At 44.9% G+C, this 26,950-nt stretch overlaps 2 protein-coding genes across 3 annotated transcripts in view; both read right to left on the minus strand.

The window, feature by feature from the left end:
• Nucleotides 1–26,217, minus strand: part of FYCO1 (FYVE and coiled-coil domain autophagy adaptor 1) — a 113,456-nt gene extending 87,239 nt beyond the window's left edge. The window contains exon 1 of the mRNA XM_022573370.2: nt 26,105–26,217. The gene's annotated coding sequence lies outside the window, so the exon portion shown is untranslated. The remainder of the gene's footprint in view (nt 1–26,104) is intronic.
• On the minus strand, nt 707–26,218 carry XCR1 (X-C motif chemokine receptor 1). Of its 2 annotated transcripts, XM_022573388.2 has the most exons (3): nt 26,105–26,207; nt 22,572–22,707; nt 707–5,391 (listed from the first exon to the last, which is right to left on the minus strand). In XM_022573388.2, exon 3 carries the CDS (start codon nt 5,372–5,374, stop codon nt 4,373–4,375), a length of 1,002 nt encoding a protein of 333 aa, XP_022429096.1. In that variant the 5' UTR covers nt 5,375–5,391; nt 22,572–22,707; nt 26,105–26,207; the 3' UTR covers nt 707–4,372. The 2 variants fall into 2 exon arrangements, with proteins under 2 accessions (XP_022429096.1, XP_022429095.1); XM_022573387.2 differs by lacking the exon at nt 22,572–22,707 and having other exon boundaries at nt 26,105–26,218.
• Nucleotides 26,219–26,950: the final 732 nt, after the last annotated feature.

Genomic DNA, 26,950 nt, shown 5'->3' on the forward strand with positions numbered 1-26,950 from the left:
TCTTAACCAGTGTGCCACCAGGGAAGTTCCCAAGGCTGATTTTCTGAACTGATAAAGTCAAGGAGCCAGGCCACCCTTGTCATCCTTTGGTCCTTCTAGCCACACTCTTTTGTGGAGGGGATAGGGGTGTGGGATGTGGGGGGATTGCAACAACCCTACACCTAAAATCTGGGCTGACCCCAAGGTGGAGAGGGGAGCTCTGTACTCGGAATAACTTGGTGAGGATTTAGGATAACTTTCTTTCCCTTACCAAAATCCCCTGCAAACCTGCCAAATATATCCTACCAAGTTTTCAGGATGCCTGAAATTCCCAGCAGGAAGTGGTATCATTCCTTCTGGCTGGAGGGTTGATCTTTGGAAGGTACTTGTTCAGGCACCATGGGTCATGAGACAGAAAAAACCTTGGACTTGAAGGCAGAAAACATAGGTGCCAGACCACGGGAGAGATAGGGACAGAAAGCTGAGGCTAGGAGCTCTCAAGACAGACTTGGCCTCCTGGACAGTTTCACCTAAGGCCTGAATGGAGCCAATTTCCTACCATCCTGACCCACACAGGGCTTGTTTGACACTTTATCTCCAGTCCTCCTTCTGTATCACTCCTTTCACCCAAGATCTTAACCCAGATCCTTCATAAGCAGAGAACTTTTGAGAATCCTAAATAATGATCTTGGGTAGAAATGAGGGGAACATAACCAGTCTGAGTAAGTCAGTACATGCTAATCTTTTATTTGCATATATGATACAGTGATGCTTTCTGTTTTTATGAGATGATTTTAAGAATAATTCTTATTTGTCCCGTCACAGGCAGGTTTCATAAATGAAAGCCGCGAGTTCAACAAACCAGGCACTGTCCGGGCTGGTGGGCCCAGGAGAAGAGTTCATGGGAAGCCCATTGGGGTGGTGCCTGGTGTTGACCGGAAGACATAAGCAAGTGTGAGAAGAAGAAACAGAAGTAGAAAAGAGTCAAAAAGATGGTCTCCTATCCACTTACTCAACCAACCACAAACATTGCTGGGCACTGAGGGAGGTTCTAGACATGCAACATGGGGTTTGTGCCCTCAAGGAACTTCCACTCTGGCTTCGGTCATCTGAGGTCTGGGGCTGCCCCAGGCTTGCAGGCATGTTCCTATTTAGAGATCAGCAAGGTTTCTCTCTTGCTGATTTTGTCTGAGAGTGTGGAGGTGGAAATGCTGTGAAGAGGATCTTCCCTCAGAGCTGCTGTGGATTTTTTATGCTCCAGGAGTGGTAGGAGGTCTGCAGCACTCGGTCCAGGGCACCATTTTTTGACTGGAGTAGGAGGGATAGGCCCACAATGGTCCAGTTGAGGTTGAGCAGTGGTTTCAGTGGGTGGGGGGAGGGGAAAGCAGGAGGTTGTGGTCCATGAAGAGTGTGGTCAACAAATGTGGGGTGTGGTCACTGGGGTGCAGCTTGAGGGTTGCTTCCTTCAGCAGTCCTGCCCAGGTTCCCTTTCTGGTAGGATGGATGCCCCTCCATCTTCCCATTCATACCTCTCCTTCTCTGTGCCTCTTCCCTTGGATTCCCAAGGAGCTAGATTAGGAGAAGACTCTGGATTAAAAAGGTTACCCTGGGAGCTAGTCTACTAGGGATGCCAAAACATCACTAGAAATGCAAAGAGACAAATGTGATTGTACTGATGAAGTGCTCCCAGGGATACAGCTGTATGCGTTGAAAAGAATACTTAGGTAAGTATCTTGGGATGTAAAGGAATGGGATGGGGCGAGAAGACGGTGGAGTGAGGGCATGCATGCTCTGTAGTGATACAAGCTCCCCAAACCTGCCTTCTAAGAAGAGTGGGCTCAAAACCTGCTTTGGTTTGGCGAAGTGGGTGCGTCAGTGGAGTCCTCAGCTCTTCCGATCCCTGGGCTCAGCCCGCCCTCTGAACAAAAGTTGAATAAAATTGTAATAATATCAATTTGAAGGAGTGCAGAATGATTAGCCTGACCAGAAGCTCATAGGCTTAGCTCTGACCCCATAACTGTCTTTCCTTTTGCTGTTCCTTTCTTCTGTGGTGAGTGATGGCCCCACCAACTGGCTATAAGTCCACGGGAGTTTTATCCCTTCAAGGGTGCACTACCCAGCCCTCTCCAACAGGTGCTACAGGCCTAATTCTTAAAACTAGACCCTCACTCTTCCCCAGTCAGCTCAAACTCCTTCAAGGCTGGCTGCCCAGGGGCAAATAGATCATTGATCAATTGCAGCTGGAAGTGAAGGGGAAAATGCTTTACAAGCTCTCTAGGCTCCAGGTGAGGGCTGTATTAGTAGCTACTTTATTCAACAAGCATGTATTGAGTGCCTGCTGAGTGCAAAGTCCTGCTCAAGGGACTGTGGAAGACTCTGGAATTCCCATTTTCAAGGAGTTGCAGCCAAATGTTCCTAACTGGGGTGCATGTCAGAATCACATGGGGAGCTTTTTCCAAAGGCCCCTCTCCAGAGCTGAATCAGGTTCACAGATTGAGACCAGGTCTGTGGGGTATGGGGAAGCTCAGAGGGTGGTTTTTATCTATGTCCTTGGATGTGAAGCTCTGGGACAGTGTAAGAGACAGGCATGTGTACCACTAACTAAAAAGCAAGGGCAAGTTTACCCAATGCCACAGAGAGAGATAAGCAACGTGCTCTGAGAGTGGAGACTAGCAAAGAAAGGTTAATATTTATAAAGCAGCAGCCTGGGCAAACAAGGTAGAATATGTCACATGAGCATGGCTCTTACAAAGAGCATAAATTGTAAGAATAATGACAGCTATCATTCTTTTCTCCCACTCAGTACACAGTGATAGAACACCAGGGTCCACTGCTTGGCAGGGTGCAAGACCAGGTTCCTGCCCTCTGGCAGTCTGCAGTGTGATGGGGCAGGGAGATAGGACACCCATGGGTGTAACTACGACATGCTGGAGAGTGCCAAATACTATTTTAGACAGAACAAGCGGCATGCTGTGGCAACCCAGAGAGTGCTCTTCTGATTTACAGGTTGTGGACACCTCCCTGAAGGAGCTGGCATTTCAGCTGGGGCTTGTAGGTTAGGGAGTAGAAGGCCCAGCATGACAAAGGCCCAGAGGAGACTGGGAAAAGGGTATCTGGGAGAGGACCCGTGGCCTTTTGTGGCTGGATCCCAGGCTGCTTGGGGGGTGGGGGCTTACGTTGGAATAAAATTAGAAAGAATGGAAATGTTAGTTGGCACCAGATTGTAGGGGCCTTTATTTACATGCAAATAAAGCCTACAGTGTTTGGGCTTTATTTGCCATGTAACGTGGAGCCACTGAGGGTTTTGAAGCACCCTGATGTCAATGCAGAGGACGCTTGGTGGGGAAAGAGATGAGCAGCAGGAAGGTGCAGAGGAAGTGAGGCGGTTTGGGGACGAAGCCACCGGCATGTGAGAGACACTGGGAAGGTAACATCAACAGGACTTGGCGGTGGGAGTGGGAGTGGAGGGGAAGGAAATGCAGGGCTCAAAGATAACTTGGTTTTGGGGGGAAGCTGGGACCATCAACCAGGAGGGGGAGAACATTTTAGGTGGAACATGATGAATCGGAAATGTCAGCTCAATACCCAGCTGGAGAGGAGGCGATGCTGGGGGAATCTTCAACTCTGGATGCCTTCATCAAGGTGGGTGTTTGGTTATCTGGGCTTCAGAGCTGGAGTGTTGGCACCTGGAGGGTAGCGTCTGCATCTCATTCATTTTTACATCCTCCAAATAAATGCCGGCAGAAGATGGCACTCATCGCGTTCCTTCTGAAGAGTATAGACTAAATATGCAAGTGCCGGTTCACGTGCTAGCAACTGGAACTGTGATACAGAGCACGTCTCGAGTCCAGCTGTGGGTTTTTAGAGTCCAGATTTCCTTCTGACTGTGCTTATTTGAGGATGTGATTACTTCTGTTCTGCAGACAGCCCCATCCAGAGCCAACCCCCTCTAAGATCAGCTGGGACAGCCCTACCGTCAGGGAGGGGAGAGACCGTCTTGCCAGCAGCCTACATCTGCACAGTTGAATTTCAGACCCTCATAAAGTCTTGAGGGATGCTCCTTTCAGGGCATGCTTTCCTATTTTAGAGCCTTCTGAACTAAGCAAGGATAAGAAATCCATGTCTGAATGAAAGAATAAATGCTAAAAGATTTTCTCAAAATCTAAGAAACGTTTTTCTGGATGGCAATATAAAATTTCCAGATGGGGAAATTTTCCGCAGAAGAGGGGGCATATAGGACCCCTTGACGTAATGTACTTCTTTCACCCCCGTCGCTGCAGTGGTAGCGTGTCCCAGAGCTGTGCCTTCTATGCTCCTTCCTGCCCTGCTTCTCCTTCAGCTCCACCTCCTCCGGCTCCTCTGTCTACCGCCACCTGCTCCACCAAACTCCCTCTCAATAAAAGGAGATGCCCTCATAGGTGAAGGCACCTGGGGGGTGAGGTGACAGGGGAAGGCCAGGTGCCTGTTGCCGACAGAGCAAGAAGTGCCGGAGCAGACTTTTGAGGTGTCTGCGGAACTTGACCCCGACAAAGACGTAGAGCACCGGGTTGAAGCAGCAGTGGGAGAAGGCAACGTTGCGGCAGATGAGCAGGGCATAATCCAGCTGCTGGCTGACCTCGCAGCTCTGAATGACGCCAAGTTTCAACAGTGTCTGCAGAAACAGGATCAGGTTGTAGGGAGCCCAGCTGAGGAAGTATGCCGCCACAATGGTGAAGATGAGCCTAACTGTCCGGTGGCGCCGTTTGGACCGCGAGCGGAACAGGGTCCTGAGAATCTCCACGTAGCAGAACAGGATAATCCCCAAGGAGAGAAGGAAGATGATGTTGTGCTGGTAGACTGAGGCTAGGAACCACTCGAGTTCTGAATAATCACAGCCCGAAGGGAACACCTTGTGGAAGATGGCATCGGGGATGGAGGACAGGATGCTGGCTGCCCACACAGCTATGGTCACCAGCACGCGGCGCTGGAGGGTGTGGACACGCAGGGATGAGATGGGACTCACCACGGACAGGTAGCGATGGATGGTCATGATGGTCAGGAAGGAGATGCTGCTGTAGAGGCTGATGGAGAAGATCATGTTGAGGAGCTTGCAAAAGAAGTCTCCCAACAACCAGCCCCAGTGGTACCCCAAGATCCACACGGGCAACAAGCAGGAGAACACCAGGTCTGAGAGACACAAGTTGAGGATGAAGACATTGGTGAGGGACTCCAGGCTCTCATACTTCACCAGGACCCACAACACCAGGCTGTTGCCCACCATGCTGAGGAAGAACACCAGGCAGTACAGGATGGTGGTGCTGAAGGTGGCAAAGACAAAGGTCTTCTTCTCGCACAGAAAGCTCTGAGGATCATACTCAAAATGGGTGGTGGTCTCCGGGATGTCTGAGGGCTCCATCTAGACGCTGAGAGCATCTGAAGTGATACAGACATGGAGTTCAAAGCCATGTGGTTAGGCTAGAGAGCAATAGGACCCATGATACAAAAAAGTGTGGTCCATGGTCCAGCTACTGGGCGGCAAACTATTTATAAGGAAATTAGGAACTTTTGCCAAAATGTGAAGTCACTAAGCATGCTGCTTAGTTTGGTTAGCATTTTTTCTTAGCAAGACTTTCTTGAAGGAAGTGACACATTAACTTACAATATGTCATCAGCCCCTTCCCTTCTTGAAGACTGTCATTTGAGTAACACTAAGCTAGACCAGTGTCCCAGTAGGTGTAGGAGAAAGACAGTGGAACTGGATTCAAAGACCTGAGATCAAAGGTGGGGCCCAATATCACGTTCCTGGGCAAGCTTTTTAACCCTTCTGAACCTCGGGTCCTCATCTACAAAACAGCACTAATGATCCCAGGGTCATTCCTTCATTTATTCAACAAATATCTACTAAGAATTTACTATGCCCACCTGCCTTTCCTTCTCCTCTCTCTCTGTCCCTCCCTTCCTTTCTTTCTTCCTCTGCTCCTTCCTTTTCTTCCTCCCGTAAAGTGTACAAACCCTGATGGCAGGATTGTTTCAGGAAACTTGCTGTCTCCAGGAACTGGTCCAAAAAGAGAGGACACAAAAGGAGCAAACATCTCTCTCACGTAAATCCAATTATGAAATCATCTCAAGACTTCAGTGAATGTTGAGAATCTGGGAGACCAAATCCCCACTAACACAGAGGATTAACTCTCAGAGCAGAAAGCTTCATCATCTGGGAGTTTGGTCTACAGAGTATCTTACAAGCAAGTGGAAATCCTAAGTGTCCAATAGGAGGGGAGTAGCTAAGAAAACATATGGTCAAGTTGATTTAATCCTCTGTGCTAGTGAGATTTTAGAAATAGTGAGACTAGGACTTCCCTGGTGGTGCAGTCGTTAAGAATCCGCCTTCCCGGGAAGATCCCACAGGCCGCAGAACAACTAAGCCCATGCGCCACACTACTGAGCCTGTGCTCTAGAGCCTGTGAGCCATAACTAGTGAGCCCACGTGCCGCAACTACTGAAGCCCACATGCCTAGAGTCTGTGCTCCACAACAAGAGAAGCCACCGCAACGAGAAGCCCACGCACCGCAACGAAGAGTAGCCCCCGCACGCCACAACTAGAGAAAGCCTGCGTGCGGCAGCGAAGACCCAATGCAGCCAAAAATAAAATATAAATAAATAAATTAAAAAAAAAAAAGAAATAGTGAGACTAGAAGGCCAAGGAGACAAAAGAGAAGTGATTGAAGAGCTGGAAATTTCACTGAGAGAGGGGCAAATGAAGCTGCAGGGCCTCAGAGAAGGATGGGAGACTTGGATGAAGCAGCTGCCTGAAACAGATAAGAGAACTCTCATCACCCACTATGTGTCAGGCACTGTGCTAACACATTATACTCAACTGCTCCCTTAATCCTGCAACGCCCTCTCTTAAGACGTGACCATTTCCATTTTATAGAAGAGGAGACAGGTTCAGACTGGTAAAATGACCTTCTCAATGTTATAAAGCCAGGAAGCAGCAAGGAGGGCCAAGACTGGAACCCAGGCTTTATGACCTTGTATTCTGAGGAGGAGAACTGGAGAAATAATTTCCCACTTCCTGGTTTGGGACAGGAGGAAAAATAGCAGTGAGGGTGCAGTCTCAAAATGTATCCTATTTTAGGTAGTTAAATCAACTTGTGTCTCTAAACACAAAAGTGAAGATAGTTGAAAATATTAATATGGTTGTTTTGTTTTGTATTCTTTTGATATCTAGAGAGGGATACATATGCTTTTGCATGTTTCCTGTCCACTTCTGTTTCTTATTTTTAGTGTTTATGGATTTTATGCATTTTTCTACTTAGGATAACACTGTTTTTCTTATGGATTTTTAAGAGCACTTTACTTAGTCTGGTCAACTCATTCTGCTTCTGACTATGTCTTATGGTCTTACTTTTTTGACATTTAGAAATTGGGTACTTACATTTTAAAGAAGAGCTTATCTGACTCAATACAACAGCCCTTAATGACCAATGACATATGTCAGGTGCTATGATAGATGCTGGATTATATAGTATGAACATAATAGACTCTACCTACAAGAAGCTTACAGTTTAGAATGAAATGAGAAATGATACAAATATCTGGGATTTCCTGGAGATATTTTGGAACAGGGGGTTTGTAAGCACCCTTCATATCGTACAAAGCCAAAGCTGGTTGTCTGAAAAAAAAATTTTTTAAAGGTACTAAAACTCTAGCTAGACTGAGAACAAAAAGAGAGAGAACACGAACTGTCAATAGCAGGTATGAAAGAGTGCTTATTGCTACAGATCTTACAGACTTTAAAAGAATAACAGAGAAATATTATGATCAGTTATAACAAATTCAACAACAAACGAAATGGACAGATTTCCTTAAAAATTCAACCTACCAGAACTGACATGAAATGATATGACATAGTCCTACCTTTATTATAGTAATTTAGTTAACTCTAAAAAACTGTCCCAGATGATTTTTCTAGTGCCTTCTGTCAAACATTTAAGAAAGAAATAACACTGATCTTAGGCAAACTACCTGAAATACAGGATGGAATAATTCCCAAATTGTTTTATGAGGCCAGCATAGCCCTGACACCAAACCAGAGAAAAATATTACAACAACAGGAAACTATAGACCAATATCCCTCATGAAGACAGACATAAAAATCCTTAACCAAATATTAGCAAATCAGATCCAGCAATATATTTTAAAAGGTTAATACGTCATGACCAAGTGTTTATCTCAGAAATATGAAGTTGGTTTAATATTTGAAAATCAATCAATTTAAGTGACCATATTAAGACAAAAACTATATGATCCTTTTTGATAAATGCAGAAGAGCATCTGACAAAACTCAACACTCATTCATGATATAAACACTCAGCAAACTAGAAATAAAAGGGATATCAGGTACCTACAAAAAACATTCCAGTGTTTTGTTGGTTATTGATTCATTCACTCAAAATTTCAGAGGAGCTGCCAGTCAGGGCCTGGTAGGCCTTGGGCACAGAAAGAAGAATGGTGCCAAACCCCAAAGCTCTCCGAGTTACATCCTAGGGGTTTGGTTCCCTTTGCCTGTCATTGCTCTCCCACCCCATCTCTGAAGCCCACTTCAATTCTAACACAGTAACTTTAGCTTTCTGGTCCACATTATAATTTGGATTGAGAAATACAGCTCTCAATTACCCAAACACTAATAATAACAATGCCTTACATAGAGACTTATAACCAAACACCTCCACTTTCTTTAGCACGAGGAAAAGCAAAGCATTATATATGATAGTTGTACTCAAAGCACGGTCCACAGACCTGCTTTTTAGCAATACAGGTTTTTGGGAATCCTCAGATCCAGGGAATCAGAGCCTCTGGAGGGAGGGCTCAGGAATCTGCATTATTTACCTGCTCTCCAGGTGGTTCTGATACCTACCCGGGAGTTTAAGAACTCCTGCTGTAGGCTATTAGAAGTAGAGGAAAACATATGTTTGAAATGTTTGTAAAGGAACTCACCTATATCTGCACCTCTTTACACGCTTCTTGAGGCAGAAATGGTGCTTCTTTGTTTCATATTTTGCGCAAAGAAACCGAAACACCCACCCTGCCCAGTAGGCTAGAGGAAGGTGGGGGAAGGCTAATGTGCAGAGTCTCAGAGGGAGACAGAGGGAGAGACAGGGAGTTTTCCTAACCCCCCTCTTCCCACCACTAGGCGTCCTGGCTTGATCTGCTCCCAACCCCCCACTCCACCCAAGACCTCATGTAGAACCTGGCTACGTCACTCGTCACTTGGAAAAGAGCTGGTCACCCAGCCTGTCTCCACAGGAAGGTGGGGTCCACAGCTTAGGGGTCATCTAAGCCCCTGGGTTCCACCAAGGATAGATGCAGGTAATTTTGGAGTTGGAAGGGATCATAAAAGATAATGTATTTTTTTAAGTGGTATTTTAATCTTATCAAAAATCATACTTGATTAATGTACCAGTAATGCTTTATTATTTTAAATTGAAATAATTCATGTAATAAAAAAAGAAAAAATGTAGCATTTTAAATTGTATAATTCAGTAGTTTGGGGCATATTCACAATGTTGTACACCACCATTGCTATCCAGTTCAGAACATTTCCATCACCCCGAAAGAAATTCATGCTTGTTTGTCAGCAGAAAATCCTACTCCCTACCTCGCTCCATCTCTTGGCAACCACTAATCTACTTTCTGTCTCTATGGTTTTGCCTATTCTGGACATTTCATGTAAGTGGAATCACATGTGACCTTTTGTGTCTGGCTACTTTCACTTAGCATAATATTTTGAGGGTTCATCCATGTTGTAGCATGTATCAGTACTTCATTCCTTTTTATGGCTGAATAATATTCCACTGCATGGATAAGCCACATTTCAACCAGTCATCAATTGAATGACATTTGGGTTGTTTCTACTTTTTGGCTATGATGAATAATGCTGCTCTGAACATTCACTTGTAAATTTCTGTATGGATATATATTTTCAATGCTCTTGGGTATTTACCTAGGAGTGGAATTGCTGGATTGTTTGGTAACCCCATGTTTAGCTTTTTGAGGAACTTCCAAATCATTTTCCACAGAGCTGTGCCATTTTATTTTCCCACCAGTAATGTATGAAGGCTCCAATTCTGTTGATCTTCTCTGCAAAAATGGGATCGTATCATGTACACTGATTTATCCTTTTTCCATTAAACAAAATGGCATGAAAGTCTTTCCAAGTCTTCTTCTTTATAACAGCTGGAAAGTGTTCCACTGCATTATGGCATCAGGATTTACCTATTTTCCTGTCAATGGACATCCAGTTTGCTTTCAATTTTTAAAATTATCACAATGCTGCAGGGATTAAAGGTATATCTAATACATACACCTTTAATGTACTGGTGTTGAATTACTGTAGGATGGACTTCTAGAAGTGGTGCCTTTCTGGGTCATAGGGAATGTGCATTTTACATTTTGGTAAGTACTGCCAAAATACTTACCATTTAGAACCTCTAAAATGGTTGTATTTATCTACATTTCCAAAATAGTGTATACCTGGTCAAAAATCAGGTGTTACTAACTTTAAAAATTTTGTTCATTCTGAAAGGATACTTGTAGTATCATGTCGTTTTGATTAAAATATTGTTATTTGGAGTTAGGAATTTTCTCTACAGGTTTATTGTCCAATTGTGTGTGTGTGTAACTGTTCCTTGCTGAGGGAGATAATTATTGCAAGGACTCATATAGCAAGTGTTTAACAAATGTTTGTTCCCTAAATATGAAGACACAATTTGAAACTAACATTTTCACATTTCCTCACATTTGGTTTCATTGTGAAAAAAAGTTCATGCTCTCGCCTTAAACAGAAAGTTCTAAAACACTGGTCAGGCTGGACAAAGATGGAATTGAGTTCCAGCCTCATACAGACTCGACATACAGAAGGGGAAGTTCAGTTCGGGGTAAAGCACAATGTGGATAGGGGCCTGGTTATCACATTCAGGGTCTGGGCCCATCTGTGGGCAAGTGGGATCCCGGGCAGAGACCAGCATCAAGAGGTCTTTGGCATCAGCATCACAGTGGGGCTCTTGGCGGGAATTAATTGCTGTTAATAGGGGAACCACTGACTCTAGATCCCCAGGGTCTCATGATCTAATTGGACCAAGTCCAGCAAGATGGATGGTTCTGTTTGAGCCTCAGCCCCATGCACATGAGAACAGGCACAGGCATGGGCAAATGAAAGGTCTTGCAGCTTTGGGAGCCCTTGGAGACAGCATCCTGGCTTCACTGGGAAGTACATTCACAGGGCACGGGAGGGAGGAGGCTGACAGCATCCAGAAGGCCCATCCACCTCTCTGTGGGAACATCTAGCCCCTGGCTGGAGTGGCCCTAGTGGGAGAGACTAGAGCTAGTGTTTGATCTGGGCAGAGGTATGCTGGAGCTGGCTCATACCAGCTTGTGTGCGTTTCATTTTTAGGAATTTTACGAGTTGGTTGCTGTTGCATTAGTAGCATGAAATCAACCATGGTGGAAGTATTGACACCTTGGAATCTGGCAATCACTGCAAATCAGGGCTTTTCCCTCTGGAGAGCTGGTTGTTAAGATTTACCAGCACACCACTGGATAGAAGGTTAGCATTTTCTCAGAATTGCTCCAAAGATAAAGTCCCAAATTCCTATCCTTGCTGGTGTAGTGGTATCATTCAGGATTCCAGAAAGGGACAGGTGGCCCTCTCAAGAGGGTGACTGAGGACAATGCAGGGAAAGGACTTTTACAAAGGTGTGGGCAGGGTGTAGGGAATGCAAGCAGCGATGGTGAAGTACCCCCGGGCCAGCAAGAGTGGGCAGCTGCCACTGAGCCCAGGGCTAAATGCACAGGAGCAAGAGCCACTGAAGGACCTGGTGAGACGGGCCCTACAAGAAGGTTGCTGGACACTGGATGTGGATTTTGGCAGAGGAAGTATTCACTTCCACCACTTGCCCAACAGAGAGAGAGCCAGAAGAATAAATATGCCAACCTCTTTCTCTTCCCACCCCCCTCCACCCAAACTCCTGCTGGTGCCTTCTACTGGCACCAGCAGGGAGGCCAGGGAGACTGTTGATGCAGCCCATACAGGGGAGCCTCAGAAGCAGAGGCGGGTGAGGAAAGTGGAAGGCAGACCTGGAGGGATGGAAGTAAGGCATCCAGTTCAGAGACTTAAGTGGTCCGTCCCCATCCAGCTCATTCGATGCACGCTTCCCTTGCCCACTGCACTCGGTGGCCACACACGCTGCTTCCTCCCTCCCCCGCTAGTTCATTACCCCTCCTCCTTGGCTTAAACTTCACCCTCCTGTTGCCTGTGTTCTTTTACACCTTGTCATTCTTCAAAGCAATTCTCTGCTAATGCTTATTATGCTTATCATTTTTATCCAATAATGATTCATTTAACAATTAAAGTACCAGCAGCCAACATCTACTGGCACTTCCCACACGCCAGGCACTGTGTAACTGTTAGGCTGTATTCGAGAGGGCAGGCACCATGTCTCTGTCTTGCTCATTGCTCTCTCTCTCCAGTGCCCGGGACAGAGCCTGGAACACACTAGGAGCTTGACAAACATGTGGAGTAAAACTCCTCACAATGACCCTAACAAGTGTTTCCCAGCTCGTCTGTAGTATGGGAGATTACATATGGCTGTAAATGTTTTACTGCTCCTTCCACTGAGGGGCAAAGTCTAACTCCATTCTCCTTGAATGTTGCTGCTCTTGGTAACGTACCTGACTGATAGAACGTGGTGAAAGTGAGATTCTGGGACTTCAGCTGGGTCCCTAACATTCTCATTGATAGCCTTGAACCACCATTTATGAAGTCCAACTCCATGAGGCCACCGTGCTGGTGAGGCCACATGTGGAGCGGCTGACAGTTCTGGCTGAGCTCAGCTCTCCAGCCTTCTCCGTTGGGGCTAGACCTGGGAGGGAAGCTGCCTTGGAGCAGCCCTCCATCTCCTAGCTCAGTGGCATCGAGGGACCGTCACTGATGCCACACGAAAAAGGATTACCCAGCTGAGTGCTGCTCAGGCTCTGAGTCACAATTTATGAGATATAATAAAATGGCTCTTATTTTAGACCTCTATATTTGAGAGTGCTTAATTACACATCAATAGTCAGAACTTATAACATTGGTTAGGGGGAAATCCCTATGCTGATTTTTCTATCCCACCTTTACCCATCCCACGTTCTACGTGCCCCTTGACGACTGTCATCACCCAGAGTCTTGTTGACTCTCCAGCAAGTCACCTTTGATGTGGCTTTAACAGAGGTGCCCACTCAAGGTAGCTTCCATTTGAACATGGCTGGGAAATCCCCCAAGGGCAGGCCTGGCTGCTCTGTAGGCAGCAAAGGGAGCTGAGTGGTTCTGGGTCAACTGCCAAATCGTCACATGGCCCCTTCAACCTTTTGTGACAGTGAAATCACCGACTCCCGGGGAGAGGCCCTTTCCTTGGAGGCCTGCTCTGCCCACCCGACCACGCACAGGCCTGGTTGGGGAAATCAGGCGCTGGCCAGGGCTGCCCCGGCTTCCACTGCTGCCCCGCTCCCCGCTGGTCCCGTCCCAGGCAGAGCAAACACTGCTGGCATCACCAGGACTTGTCTGTGAGGAGCTTCCGAGGGCCACACGGGTTGCAGCTAGAGGACTAATCCCTGGGGGTGTGCTCTGAAGGTGTGCAGGGTTCTGAATGGAGCCTTTTGGACGTTTCTGGCAGCACCGCAGGCTAAAGAGACGCCTGAGAGGCTTGAGGCCTCTTGACCTTCTCCAGGGCCTCCGGAAGGGGCCGCGTGCGGATGCCCCTGGGGCTTTGCCAGCCCATCCTGAGCAGCAAGGTCTCCCTCTTCTCACTCCCACCGGTGCTCCTCAAGCACACTTGGGTGGGTGGGTGGGCGTCATGACAGCATTCCTGGCAGAGGCAGCAAGAGTTTGGAGAAGAGCGAGTACAGGATGTGTTCGTGAGGCAGTGAGACAGGTGCATCAGGGCCAGACCTCACAGAGCCTCGGACGCTCGTGGATGCCCTTGGCACAGCCATCATTTCTGCACTATGTGGGGCTCGTGGAAAATACAGATTCCCAGGCCCTGCCCAGACCTATAGAAACAAGCTCTTCAGGTGAGGCTTGGGCCTCTGCATTTGTGACAAGTGTCCGGGGGGTTCCGAAGGAAGCCAGACAGTGTAGAGATTAATACCACGGGCTCCAGAGTTAGGCTGCAGGGGTGCAAACGTGGACTCCAGGATTCAGTGCCCATGGAATTTTGGCACCTCAGTTTCCCCATGTGAATTGCAGATAATTGCAGCATCAACCTCACGGACTTGTTATGAGGATTAGACAAAGTGAATGAGCTAGGTACTTAGGACAACGCCCAGTGAGCGCTCAATAACTGTGAGCTCCAGCTACCTGGACGATGGCAGTAGATGCAATGCAGGAAGCTGTACCTTCAGTACAGGGTCAGATCTCAATAAATGTTTGTTGAATGGAGGACAAGAGCAAAACACATTCAGCCATACCACTGGCACAACCATGCCATGAACATTTATTTTTATAGCAAGCTCTGGCATTATTCTAGGTGCTGGTGGTTCAAAAAGGAATAAATCATTCCCTGCCCTTAAGATGCTCACAGGCTCACAGATGTGGAAATGGGTGGTTAGGATACAGTGTGTTAAGTGTGATGTGAGGGACAGGCTCTGGGCATACCAGCCTTGGAGAGGCAAGGAAGGCTTCCTAGAGGAGGTGATGTCAAAGGGAGATCTGAAGGATGAGTAGGAGTTATGCAGGGAAAGGGGGCTGAATGCCAGGTGTGGGGGAACATTTATGCAGTAGGGCACATTCTGAGCCTCCCAATGACTCGAAGTGAGAGAGACGTGTGGTGGAAGAAGCAGACCGCTAGGGTTTGAGGCTGGAAAGATGAGCAGCATCAGCTGGTTTGGTTGAGTTGGGTTGCCCAGTGCCTTCAGGTCTGACTAGCTCATCTCACGCACTGCACGTCCTTATCATGAAGATTGCCTCGTGTGTCACTGAATAACGGTCCCCTGGATTAGTCAGTTAGCACCCTGCTTCAGTGTCCAGAGCATGAAAAGTCACAGAGGTCCAAATCCCTGCCCAAGTCACTCTCAAGTGGAGGAGTGTCAAATAATTTGGAGTCCATGTTTCAAAATCACCACATGGAGATTCAGGGAAAAGTTCCTGAAGGAGAGGACATGGGCCAAGTCTTGAAAGGTGAGTAGGACTGAACAGGGAGAGAAGAGGAGGAAGGATGTGCCATTCGGGGACCAGCAAATGTAAACATCAGGAGATAGGAGGTCTTGAGGCTGGGTCAAAGGACTCAACTTAGGCTCGAGACGAGATGTGTGCCGAGAGGGGTGCTGGGAAATGAGCAGGAGAGGGAGGCAAAGGCCCTTGGGTGCTAAGCTCAGGAGTCTGAAATTCATCCTGAATGGAGAACTAGTAAAGGGTTTTAAGCAGAGGAATAAGGTGATCCGTGGATTCACTAGGATGCTCTTGGCTGTAAGTGACAAAGCACAGGACTGAAGAGGCTTAAGTGGTCGAAGCTGTTCATTTTCCATAGGAAGGTAATGCTAGGGTTGGTGCAGCAACTTGGCAATGTCATCAAGAACCACGGCCCCTTCTACCTCTTGTACTAGCCTCAGCGCCTCTGTAGTTTCATTCCTCACAACTACAGGATGGCTGCTATGGCACCAAGCATCATGGCTTTGTAAAGCATCCAAATCAGGAAATAAGGAGGCATATGTCTAAACAAGCAGCTTTCATTGGGGGCAATTTTGTGATGTCTGGGGGGCATTTTTGCTTCTCACAGCTTGAAGGAGGTACTGACATCTAGCAGGTAGAGGCCAGGGATGCTGACAAACAGGACAAACTCCCATGACAGAAAATTACCAAAATGGCAATAATACCGAGGTTGAGAAACGATGGTCTAAACGGATTGGGTGCCCTTAGCTTATACACGGAGGTGAAGTTGTGTCACTGCACGTTTGGAGCTAAGAGCCCAGAGATTCAGTTTCATGGCTTAGCTGCTAAGGGACACTAGACACTGCCAGATATGTCAATGTATTATAAAGTTACAACCATATGAAGTTCTAGATAGACTGAAATGTAAGAAGTGAAACCAAAAAAGGGGGAAAACAGAAATAGTTATCAGATGGATGGGGAACGACTTCATAAACATATATTTACATATATTGCATATAAACATAAATACAATATGTCTATGGTTTTCAGCACATGTCATTTGAGGAGGGCATTATTATCTGTCAGACAGTGAATTGGTTTGCAGGATATAGCTTGCTTTCTTCTTGATACATCTTTAGTTCCTGGAATTTCTATTCTATTGTAGTCAGTGTAGTGTCTTTTTTCCTTTCGGTTTTCTGAAGCAGAATTAGTTGGATTGACCTTGTTGTGATAGGGGCAGTGATGGTGGGAAGTGGGGAAGAAGCTGACTTAGAAGGCAGGGGTTGCCAACATACAAGAAATTCAGCTTGTCTACAGTCAACTCAGACCCTTAAATGTCACTGGTATTTCTGCTGGAGGTTTCTGGTTTGGCCTAATTCTTTTAGAGATGCAATGCTGATTTGGTACTTTTTGTTCCCTTCCTAATCAGCTTCCTTTTCCTGTTTTTTCTTACCATGGTCTCTGCCATTAGCCTTGTTTTTTGAAAATGAGAATTTGAGCTCTGCTGGTTAGGTGTGGGTATAAGTATGCCATGGGTGTGTGTGTGTGTACATGCGTGTGTGTGGTTGTGTGTTCCTGTGTGTGCATGTATAGATTTCCATGTCAACACAAGTTGGCTGGCAAAATTCTGGACTCCTTCAATGATAAAGATGGGTCTCCTTCTAACCCACCCTCACTATGAAATCAACAGCTGAAAAGAATATAATAAAAATAGTAAACCAACTTACTGTACCCGAAAATCTTCAACAAGTGAGTTACTGGAAAATAAACAGCACACTTTTCAATAATCCAAGGATCAAACAAGACACAAGGGGAATTAAAAAAAACACATTGAATGGCATAAAAGTGAAAATACAACATCAAACTTTGTGGGACACAGTTAAAGCAGCACGGAGAGGGAAATTTTTAGCACTAAATGCTTACATTAGAAAAGAGAAAATGTCCCACATAAATAATCTAAGCACCTATCTTAAGAACCTAGAAAAAGAAGCAAAATAAACTCAAAGTAAGTAGAAGGAAAGAAAAAATAAAGAGAAGAATTGATAAAATTGCAAACATAAACCCAAGAGAAATGAAACAAAAAAAGTTTGTTCTTTGAAAAGATCAATAAAAGTGATATGCCTCTAGAAAGACTAACGAGAAAAGAGAAAGACACAAATTACTAATATCAGGAAGGAAACAGTGGATATTGCTACAGATTCTGCAGACATCAAAGATAATAACCAAGGACTTCCCTGGCCATCCAGTGGTTAAGACCCCGCACTCCCAATGCAGGGGGCCCAGGCTCAATCTCTGGTCAGGGAACTAGATCCCGCATGTCGCAACTAAAAGATCCCACATGCTGCAACTAAAAGATCCTGCATGCCACAACTAGACCTGGCGCAGCCAAATAAATAAATAAAAATATTTTTAAAAAAGATAATAATCAAATAGTATGAACATCTATATAACTTAGATGAAGTAGACTAATTCCTCAAAAAACACAGGTTACCACAACTCACCCAATATGAAATAACTAAATAAATAAACTCACCCAATATGAAAGGGCTCACCCAATAAGCCCTTCAAGGAAACTGAAGTCATAATTTAAAACTCCTGAGAAAGAAATTTCCAGGCCCAGATAATTTGACTGGATGATTCTTTTAAATGTTTAAAGAAGAATTAACACCCATTCTACATAACCCTTTCCAGAAAATAGAAGAAGAGAGAATACTTCACACCTCACTTTGTGAGACCAGTATTAATTACCCTGGTACCAAAACCAGATAAAGATGGTACCAAAAAGTACATATAATAACTACAGACGAATATCCTTCACAAATACAAATGAAAAAACTCTTTAATAAATATTAGCAAATAGAATATGGGGTTTATTCCAGAGATGCAAGGCTGGTTCAATACTTAATCAGTGAAATCCACTGTATTAAAAGGCTAAAGAAGAAAAACCACATGATCATATCAACTGATACAGAAAAATCATTTGACAAAATTCAACAACTATTGGGACTTCGCTGGTGGGGCAGTGGTTAAGAAGCTGCCTGCCAATGCAGGGGACACAGGGACCAGGGATCTTCCCTGGTCTGGGAAGATCCCACGTGCCGTAGAGCAACTAAGTCCGTGCGCCACAACTACTGAGCCTGCACTCTAGAGCCCGTAAGCCACAACTACTGAGCCCGTGTGCCACAACTACCAAAGCCCACGTGCCTAGAGCCCGTGCTCCGCAACAAGAGAAGCCACTGCAATGAGAAGCCCGCGCACCGCAATGAAGAGTAGCCCCCGCTCGCCGCAACTAGAGAAAGCCCACATGCGGTCAAAAATAAATAAATAAATAAATTTATTTAAAAAAAATTCAGCAACTCTTTATGATAAAACTCTCAGAAAAAACTAAGGATGGGGGGAACTTCCTCAATTTGATAAAAAATACTTATTAAAAACCACCAGTTGGTCTTCCCTGGTGGTGCAGTGGTTGAGCGTCCGCCTGCCGATGCAGGGGACACGGGTTTGTGCCCCGGTCCGGGAAGATCTCACATGCCGCGGAGCGGCTGGGCCCGTAAGCCATGGCCACTGAGCCTGTGCATCCGGAGCCTGTGCTCCGCAACGGGAGAGGCCACAACAGTGAGAGGCCCGCGTACCGCAAAAAACAAAAAAACACACCAGCTGACACAATACTAATGTTGAAAGAGAATGTTTTCCCATAAGATTGGGAGCAAGGCAAGGGTGTCTATATTAACCGCTCTTGTTCAATATAGTACCGGAAGCCTCGGGCAGCACAGTAAGCAAAAGGAAATAAAAGGCATACAGGTTGGAAAGGGATAAATAAAACTGTCCCTGTTTGCAGATAGCATAATGGTCTACCCAGAAAATGCCAAATATCCAAAAACAAAACAAAACTGAAACAATTCCTAGGATAATAAGTGAGTTTAGCAAAGTTGCAAGATATAAGATCAACATATAAAAATCAATTGTATTTCTATATATTAGCAATAAACACATGGAAAGCAAAATTTAAAGTACAATATTATTTACAATCTCTCTCTCCAAAAAGAAATACCTGCGCATAAATCATCAAAATGTACAAAACATGTACACTGAAAATTATAAAATGCTGATGAAATAAAAAAGATCTAAATAAACGGAGAGATATTCATGGGTTGGAAGATTCATCATAGTAAAAATGTCAATTCTCCCTCAAATGATATATGGTTATAATGAAATTTTTAGCAAAATCCTCCAAGATTTTTTGTAGGCAGAGACAGGCTTATTCTAAAATTTATATAAAAAGCAAAGGATTTAGAATAAATAAAACATTTTGAAAAAGAAGAAAGGAATGGGAGTAATCCCTCTGTTCTATTTCAGGACTTATTACGCAGCTATAGTAATTAAGACCGTAGTATGGGCAGAGGGGTGGACACCAAGATTAATGGAAGGGAATGGAAAGCCCAGAAATAGCCCCACACCAGTAAGGCCATCTGATTTTTGACAAAGGTGCAAAAGCAATTCACTGGAGGAAGGATAGCTGACTTTTCAACAAATGGTGCTGGAGCAATTGGATATTCATAGGCCAAAAAATAACTAAGTAAACAAAAAGAACCTCAACTTAAATTTTGGATTTTATATAAAAATTAACTCAAAATGCATCACGGATATAAATGTACATATAAAATTATAAAAGCTTTTAGAAGAAAACATAGGAGAAAATCTTGGGGACCTAAAGCTTAGTGTCAAGTTCTTAGACATAACACCAAAGGCATAAACAAAAGAGAGATATATTAGACTTCATCAAAATGAAAAAGCTTTGCTCTGCAAATGATCCTGTTAAGATAAGCTACAGACTGAGAGATAGCATTTGCAAGCTGCATATCAGGCAAAGTACCCATGTCTAGAATATATACAGAATCCTCAAAAGTCAGCAGTAAAAAAACCAAACAATTCAGTTAAAAATGGGTAAAGAACTTGGAGAGACATTTCACTGAAGAGAATATACAGATTGTAAATAGGCACATGAAAAGATATTCAACATCATTAGCCATGAGGGAAATACAAATTAAGACTATGATGAGATATTACCACATACCTATTAGAAAAGCTAAAATAAAAACCAGGGGCCATGCCAAAATCCGGCAAGGATGTAGAGAAATGATCTCTCATACACTGCTGTAGGAAATGTGAAATGGCACAGCCACTCTGGAAAAGAGTATGACAGTCTCTTAAAAAACTGAACACACACCATATGATCCAGCAATCACACTCTTGGGCATTTACCCTGGGAAATGAAAACTTATGTTCTCACAAAAACCAATACATGATTGTTTACAGAAGATTAATTCTTCATAGCCCCAAACTGGAAACAACCAAAATGTCCCATAATGGGTGAATGGCTAAATTCCATACCATGGGATACTACTTAGTAATAAAAAGGAGCAAGCTTTTGGTATATGCAATGATCTGCATAGATCTCAGGGGTTTTATGATTAGTTTAAAAAATGCAATCTCAAAAGGTCACATGCTGAGCAATTCCACTTACATAACATTCTTGAAATGACAAAATCATAGAGATAGAAAGCAGATCAGTGGTTGCCAGGGGTTAGGAATGGTGGGGGCAGGTGTGACTATAAAAGGGTAGCAGGAGGGACATCTTTGTGATGACAGAATCGTTCTGTATCTTGATTGGGGTGGTGGTTACAGGAATCTACATATGTGATAAAATGGAACAGGACTGTACACACACATTGTACCAGTGTCTAACTCCCGTTTTTGATACTGTACTATAGTTATGGAAGATGTAACCACTGGAGGAAAATGAGTGAATCAGGTGGGATTTCTCTATACTATTTTTATAATTTCTTGCTAATCTATAATTATTTCAAAGTTAAACAAAAAAGCTATAATCCTGCTATTTTTAGCTCAAAAAGCTTCAACAATTACCCACTGCCCATGGCAGTGGTTTTACAAATTTAGTGTAGGTAAGTATCACTAATGTTGTATTAAACATGCAAATTCTGATACAGTAGGTAAGGGGGTGGGGCGGGGGTCAGCACATCTAACGAGCTCAGCAGTTGATTAGGCTGCAAGAGGGGTCTTCAGGTCACACTTTGAGAAACTCAGACTCTGGCTCTGCTCTTGAGCTCTTAGTTTACAGTTAACACTCTCCTCTACAACAAAAATATATGTTCACCAGATCCAGGACGGGGTAAGGCAGGCAAGGAGCCAAGGGTGTGATATTTAAGGAGGCACTCTCACTCTCGGGTCCATGGAAGTGCAGAGTTAGCACTTCCTGAACCTTAGAGTGAGTGCCTCCTTAAATTTTGCATCTTAGATTGCCTCCACCCGCTCCTGGCCCTGTTCTTCACATAAAGACTTGGATTTAAAGGTTCTTAGCAGCTTTATTCATTATACCCCCAAACTGGAAACAACCAACTGTCAACCAACTAGTGAAGGGACCAGTAAATTGTGATATAGTCATACAATGAAATGCTAGTCAGCAGTAAAAAGGAACAAACTACTAATCCATGCAACAAAATAGATGAACCTCACAAATGTTATGCTGAGTAACACAAAAGAGTACATATTCTGAACAAAACTTTGGAAAATCTGCGGAAGACAAATCTAATTTACACCAACAGAAAGAAAATAAGTAGTTGCCAGGGTGGGTGATTATCTGGGAAGGTGGGTGATTATCTGGGAAGGTGGGTGATTACCTGGAAAGGCGGGTTACAAGGGAACTTTTGGGGGTATCAGGAATGTTTCATATCTTGATTGGTTGTGGTTACACTGGTGTATACTCATGGAAACACCCATTTAACATGGGTGCATTTTATTGTATGTGAATGACACTTCAATGAAGCTGATTAAATATACAAAACAAAAACAAACAAAATCCCCAGCTCTCTCACAAACATCTGAACCCTGCGCTTTGGCGGAAAGGCCATCTCTTACTGATGGGCTCCGGGTACAACACAGTCGAGTAGGAAGAGCTGTGGTGAGGGGTCAGGACACCTTGATTCTCATCCTAGTTCTAGTAATAACTGGCTGGACGACCCCACGGGTCAGTCACTAAGCCATCTGAGTCTCATCTGCTGTGAGTACTTCCCAGGGCTGGTGGGAGCAATAGATACACGAAGTCACCTGGTGAAAAGCTACACATCTGTCAGAAATTTTTACCTGTTCTTGGATGGAAACTGCCCTTTGCACAGCCCTTTGAATTCAAGTCTGGAATGGCTCTAGGAATATGAGGAGATTTCAATAGCATATGCAAATTAAAGCTGCCAGACATCATTTTTTGCCCATGTATTTGGCAAATATTAGAGAGTCATAATACCAAGGGCTGATGAGAATGAGGGAAGTGAGAACCCTGGAGGCAAGGCTGGTGGGAGTATGGACTGGTATAGCATTTGAGGGACAACCTGGAAGAAGGTAAGGCTGAAAATACCTCTGATCTAGCAGTTCCACTCTTGGGCTCCTCATCCAGAGAAACTCTGCATAGGCCATAAGGAGACAGATGGAAAGATGCTCACTCCAACATTGTTTTTGACGGCAAAGATCGGGGACAATCTAAGTGTCTGTCACTAGGAAATGGATACATAAATGCCAGAACATTCACACACAGTAAGACAAAGCAGTAATCAGAAATACATTTACTACAGCTGCACAGTTGTAGCTCCAAAACATCATATTGGTGCTTCCCTGGTGGCGCAGTGGTTGGGAGTCTGCCTGCTAATGCAGGGGACACGGGTTCGAGCCCTGGTCTGGGAGGATCCCGCATGCCGCGGAGCAACCGGGCCCGTGAGCCACAACTAATGAGCCTGTGCGTCTGGAGTCTGTGCTCCTCAACGGGAGGGGCCGAGACGGTGAGAGGCCCGCGTACCGTGATGTGGCCCCCGCTTGCCACAACTAGAGAAAGCCCTCGCACAGAAACGAAGACGCAACACAGCAAAAATAAATAAATTAATTAATAAAAACAAAAACATCATATTGAATAAAAAAGTATTCTGAATTATATTTATGGCATAATGTCATTTATGTAAACCAATCTCACCTTGCAGAATTGAATGGATTAGACGGGATATTGGTCACTGACTGCCACTTAGTAGTGGCTCAACAGATGGTAGCCATTATTTTGAAAAAAAAAAAAAAAGTAGGAGATCATTGAATTCATCAGCATCAAAGTTAAAAGAATAGAACTGTGAATCCTGGTAAGTTCCATATTTCCCTGGGAAGGAGGTAAAACAAGGGGCTGGACCTCCATGTTCCAGAATGTCCCCACTAGGTCAGGAAGCTGGCCTTGGCAGTTTCAGTTTGAAGATGCTAGAGAAATATGTTGTTGGCCACTGCCCCCTGTTGAAACAATATTGTCACTTCCGAGGAGAGAATTCTCAGACTTGCCATGTAATAGCATGTGAACTTCAACTCACTGGGGAAAAGGCAGACTGCTGTTTCAGCACTCACAGAAAATGCTTCCCCTCTAAAGGAATCCCTCTAATCATTATAGCTAATACAATACAGCTACTTTCTTATGTCTATTATTAGCATTTGAATATGTTATTTTGAAAAAAAGAATCAATCCTCATAACAAACACAACTCAACACAGTGCACACACAAGAGGCAGGTACTATTGTATTGATGCGAGAACAGAGGCACAAGGAGATAAGTAATTTGCCCGAAGTCACACAGTCAGGAAGCAGTGAAGCTGGCTCCAAGGTCTGTATTCTTAACCAGCTCTGCAGGTCTGACTCTTGAATGCCTCTGGTTCCTTTGGTCTGATCATGACAATTGTTCTGCAGCCTGTATTTTGTCCAAATACTTTTTCCCCATCTAAAACATCTTCAAGTCTATGCTCCATCCCTTATAGGTCCCTCCCTTTCACAGTAAAATTCCTTGAAAGTATAGTCTACACTCACTTTCTTCCCAGAAGCAAAGGACTCTGCCATCAATTCTCACTCCCAAATTCCTCAGGAGTCTGGCCTTGACCTGCTTCTCTGATTTGTATGTGCTCCCTCCAAACACCCTCACTATACATATAATGCTGATATTATACATGATTACTGAATCAAGGAAATGGATGTGATAGTTCACAATCCAAAGACATTTTGCTCATTCCAATCTTTTGGTCTTCCATGTATTTCCCTATTTTCTCCACCAGGGGGAAGTCTTCTCTTAAGGCCTGATTCCTCCTCCCTCTTCACAGGTCAGGTACACAACTCTTAGCTATTGAGCACTGGAAATGTGGCAGGTCCCAACTGAGATGTGCTTAAGTACAAATTACACACTAGATATTGAAGATTTAGTACAAAAGAGAGAATGTAAAATATCTTATTAATAAATGTAATAAATTGGTTAATGTTGAAATGATATTCTAGATAGATTAAAGACACTCTTGAAATTAATTTTACCTATTTCTTTTTAGATTTTTAAAAATATGTTTACTAAACAATTTAAAATTGCACGTGTGGCTTACTTCATATTTCTATTGGACAGTATAAGTTTAGAGGCTCCCTCCTAATGGCAAACTCTAAGGGTGGTCTGCAGAACCCTTGGTCTGCAAGGAACCCAGTTAGAAAACCATTCACTTGACCACTCATGAAGAAACTGAGGCCCACAAGGGCCAACAACTTTTCCAAGGTGATCCAAGTGATGGGATCTTGAGTTTAGATTAGAATGCAGGTGTCCTATACCCTTTTTTAAAAATCTCTCCTATTATGGAGGTCCTTGAATGCCACAAGAGGACATAGGCACAAGACTATGTCCTGTGGGCCTTTAAGGTCCTTTATCAAGAAATGTCACCACCTCAGGTCTTTCACTGTTTGCTTCCACAGGTCTCCTGCACAGCCCAGGGGCCACTCCCTCTTGCATCCTCTGCCAACCCTGTGAGCATTTTTCTGCTCTCTGCTAGGAAGCCCAGCCCTGCTTTAGGGCTCTATCTGGCTGCTTCCTCCCTGGCACTGACAGCCTGGATAGAGACCCTGGAGACAAGCAGTGACTACAGAGCCCTTCTCACCCTTTTGTCTTCAACTATCCTCTAGACTTGTCCAATTCCAGTCCCACCCAGGGGGCCATCGTAGCTCTTGCTGGAATAAGTCCAACTCAGCCGGAAGGATGAGCAAATAGAGCCAGCTAGACTGATCACCTGCTGACCCTGTGTCCATCACCCTCTGTCACTACAGACAGCTCACGTTGCCCACAGGCCCTCCTTGCAGAGTCGGGACCGTGATCACATGGCTGATGCGTCACATGGAAACTGAAAGCACCCCTCAGTGGGGTGACTTCTCTAAAGTGGACACATGAATCAGAGGCGGGGAAGCTGGGAGGCAAGGCCAGACCCTGAGTCGCAGGCAGGGATCTTAAGTGCAAGCCCTAACACCACAAATCTTCCCCACCACACCCCCGCAGAACTACAGCATTATGGGTCAGCTGTAGTTTGTTTTGAGTTTGGCTTGAGGCCAGAACATGTGTGTGAGCCTGCACAGGTGTGGGTCTGCCCGGGTGGGAAGAAGTCCCTGTTTCTGGCTTGTGTCTCTTCCTCATGAGAGCCACACACGAGTGGGAGCAAAGGGTCTTAGCCCCCCTCCCTACCCTGGATTCCTGGTCAAGGACCCCTGTGAGTCTAGGCCCTGAGTGTGGCCACGGGTGCCTGGATAGTCGCTGCACCATGCCTGCAACCTCATCTCTGCCTCTTCTGAACCCAAATTAGAGAACTGATGAATCATGGGACTGTAAAGAGAACCCGTGTGGTGCGGATCAGCAGTCACAAGATGAGGGCTGTCTTCCCAGTTCTGCTACAACTCTAGCTGTGCAATTTTGGGCTAGTCACTGTATGTGTCTGAGGCTCAGGTTCTCACTTGTATAATGGGTGTATTAATTATCTATCACTCTTTTAAAAATTCCTTCAAAACCTAGTGGCTTAAACAATAAGTATTTATTATCTCACACAGTGTCTGTGGGTCAGATATTTGAGAACAACTCACCTGGGTGGTTTTGGCTCATGGTCTTTCATGGGAAGAGGTCAAGATGTCCACTGGAGCTGCAGTCATCCGAAGGCTTGACTGGGGCTGGAGGACCTACATCCAAGACAGCTTTGTTCATATGGCTGCCGGCAGGAGGCCTCGGTTCCTTGCCACATGAGTCTCTCCATGGGGCTGCTTGAGTGTCCTCCTGACATGGTAGCTGGCCTCCCCTAGAATGAGCGATCGAGGAGAGCAAGACAGAAGCCACAGTATCTTTTATGATCTTTATATCTTAACCTCTGAAGTCAAGCACTGTTATTTCTGCACTATCTCACTTGTTATCCAAGTCAACCCTAATCAGGGATGTGAACACCAGAAGGTACAAGCCACTGGGGGCCATCACGAAGGCTGGCTACCACCTTAGAAGTAATTAGTACCATTACTAACATCTGCTCTGCCCATCTCACAGAGCCAGCAGGAGGTTTTGTCTGCATACCCACTGCAGGAAAAACCATTAACCAGAGGATGCACCTGGTAAGAGGCAAGACAGCAGCTGCTAAAAACAGCTGTACAAAGGGTTGCTGGAGACTGGACACTGAGACCATCACAGGAAGCTCTGGGACAAGTAAAAGGAGGACCAACATAGGAACGTGGTAGCTCAGAGGCCTCCAGTCCTCTTTGCTGTCCCCATATGAAGGTACAATGTGGAGACAATTAGGAAAGTGCCTGACAATGTGCCCATTACATATGGTGCTCAGCCATAAGTGTTCTAAGGAAACCAGGTGGGTCATAGTCTTAGGAATTCCAGGAGGAGGTGCTGGGCCACGGTGAAGGTTGAATTGTGCCCTGGCCCTTTAGTTCTGACAT

Source organism: Delphinapterus leucas, chromosome 10 (assembly GCF_059928025.1).
Source record: "Delphinapterus leucas isolate spDelLeu-1000000601 "Yukka" chromosome 10, BTC_Dleu_Yukka2, whole genome shotgun sequence".
NCBI classification, from domain to species: Eukaryota; Metazoa; Chordata; class Mammalia; order Artiodactyla; family Monodontidae; genus Delphinapterus; species Delphinapterus leucas.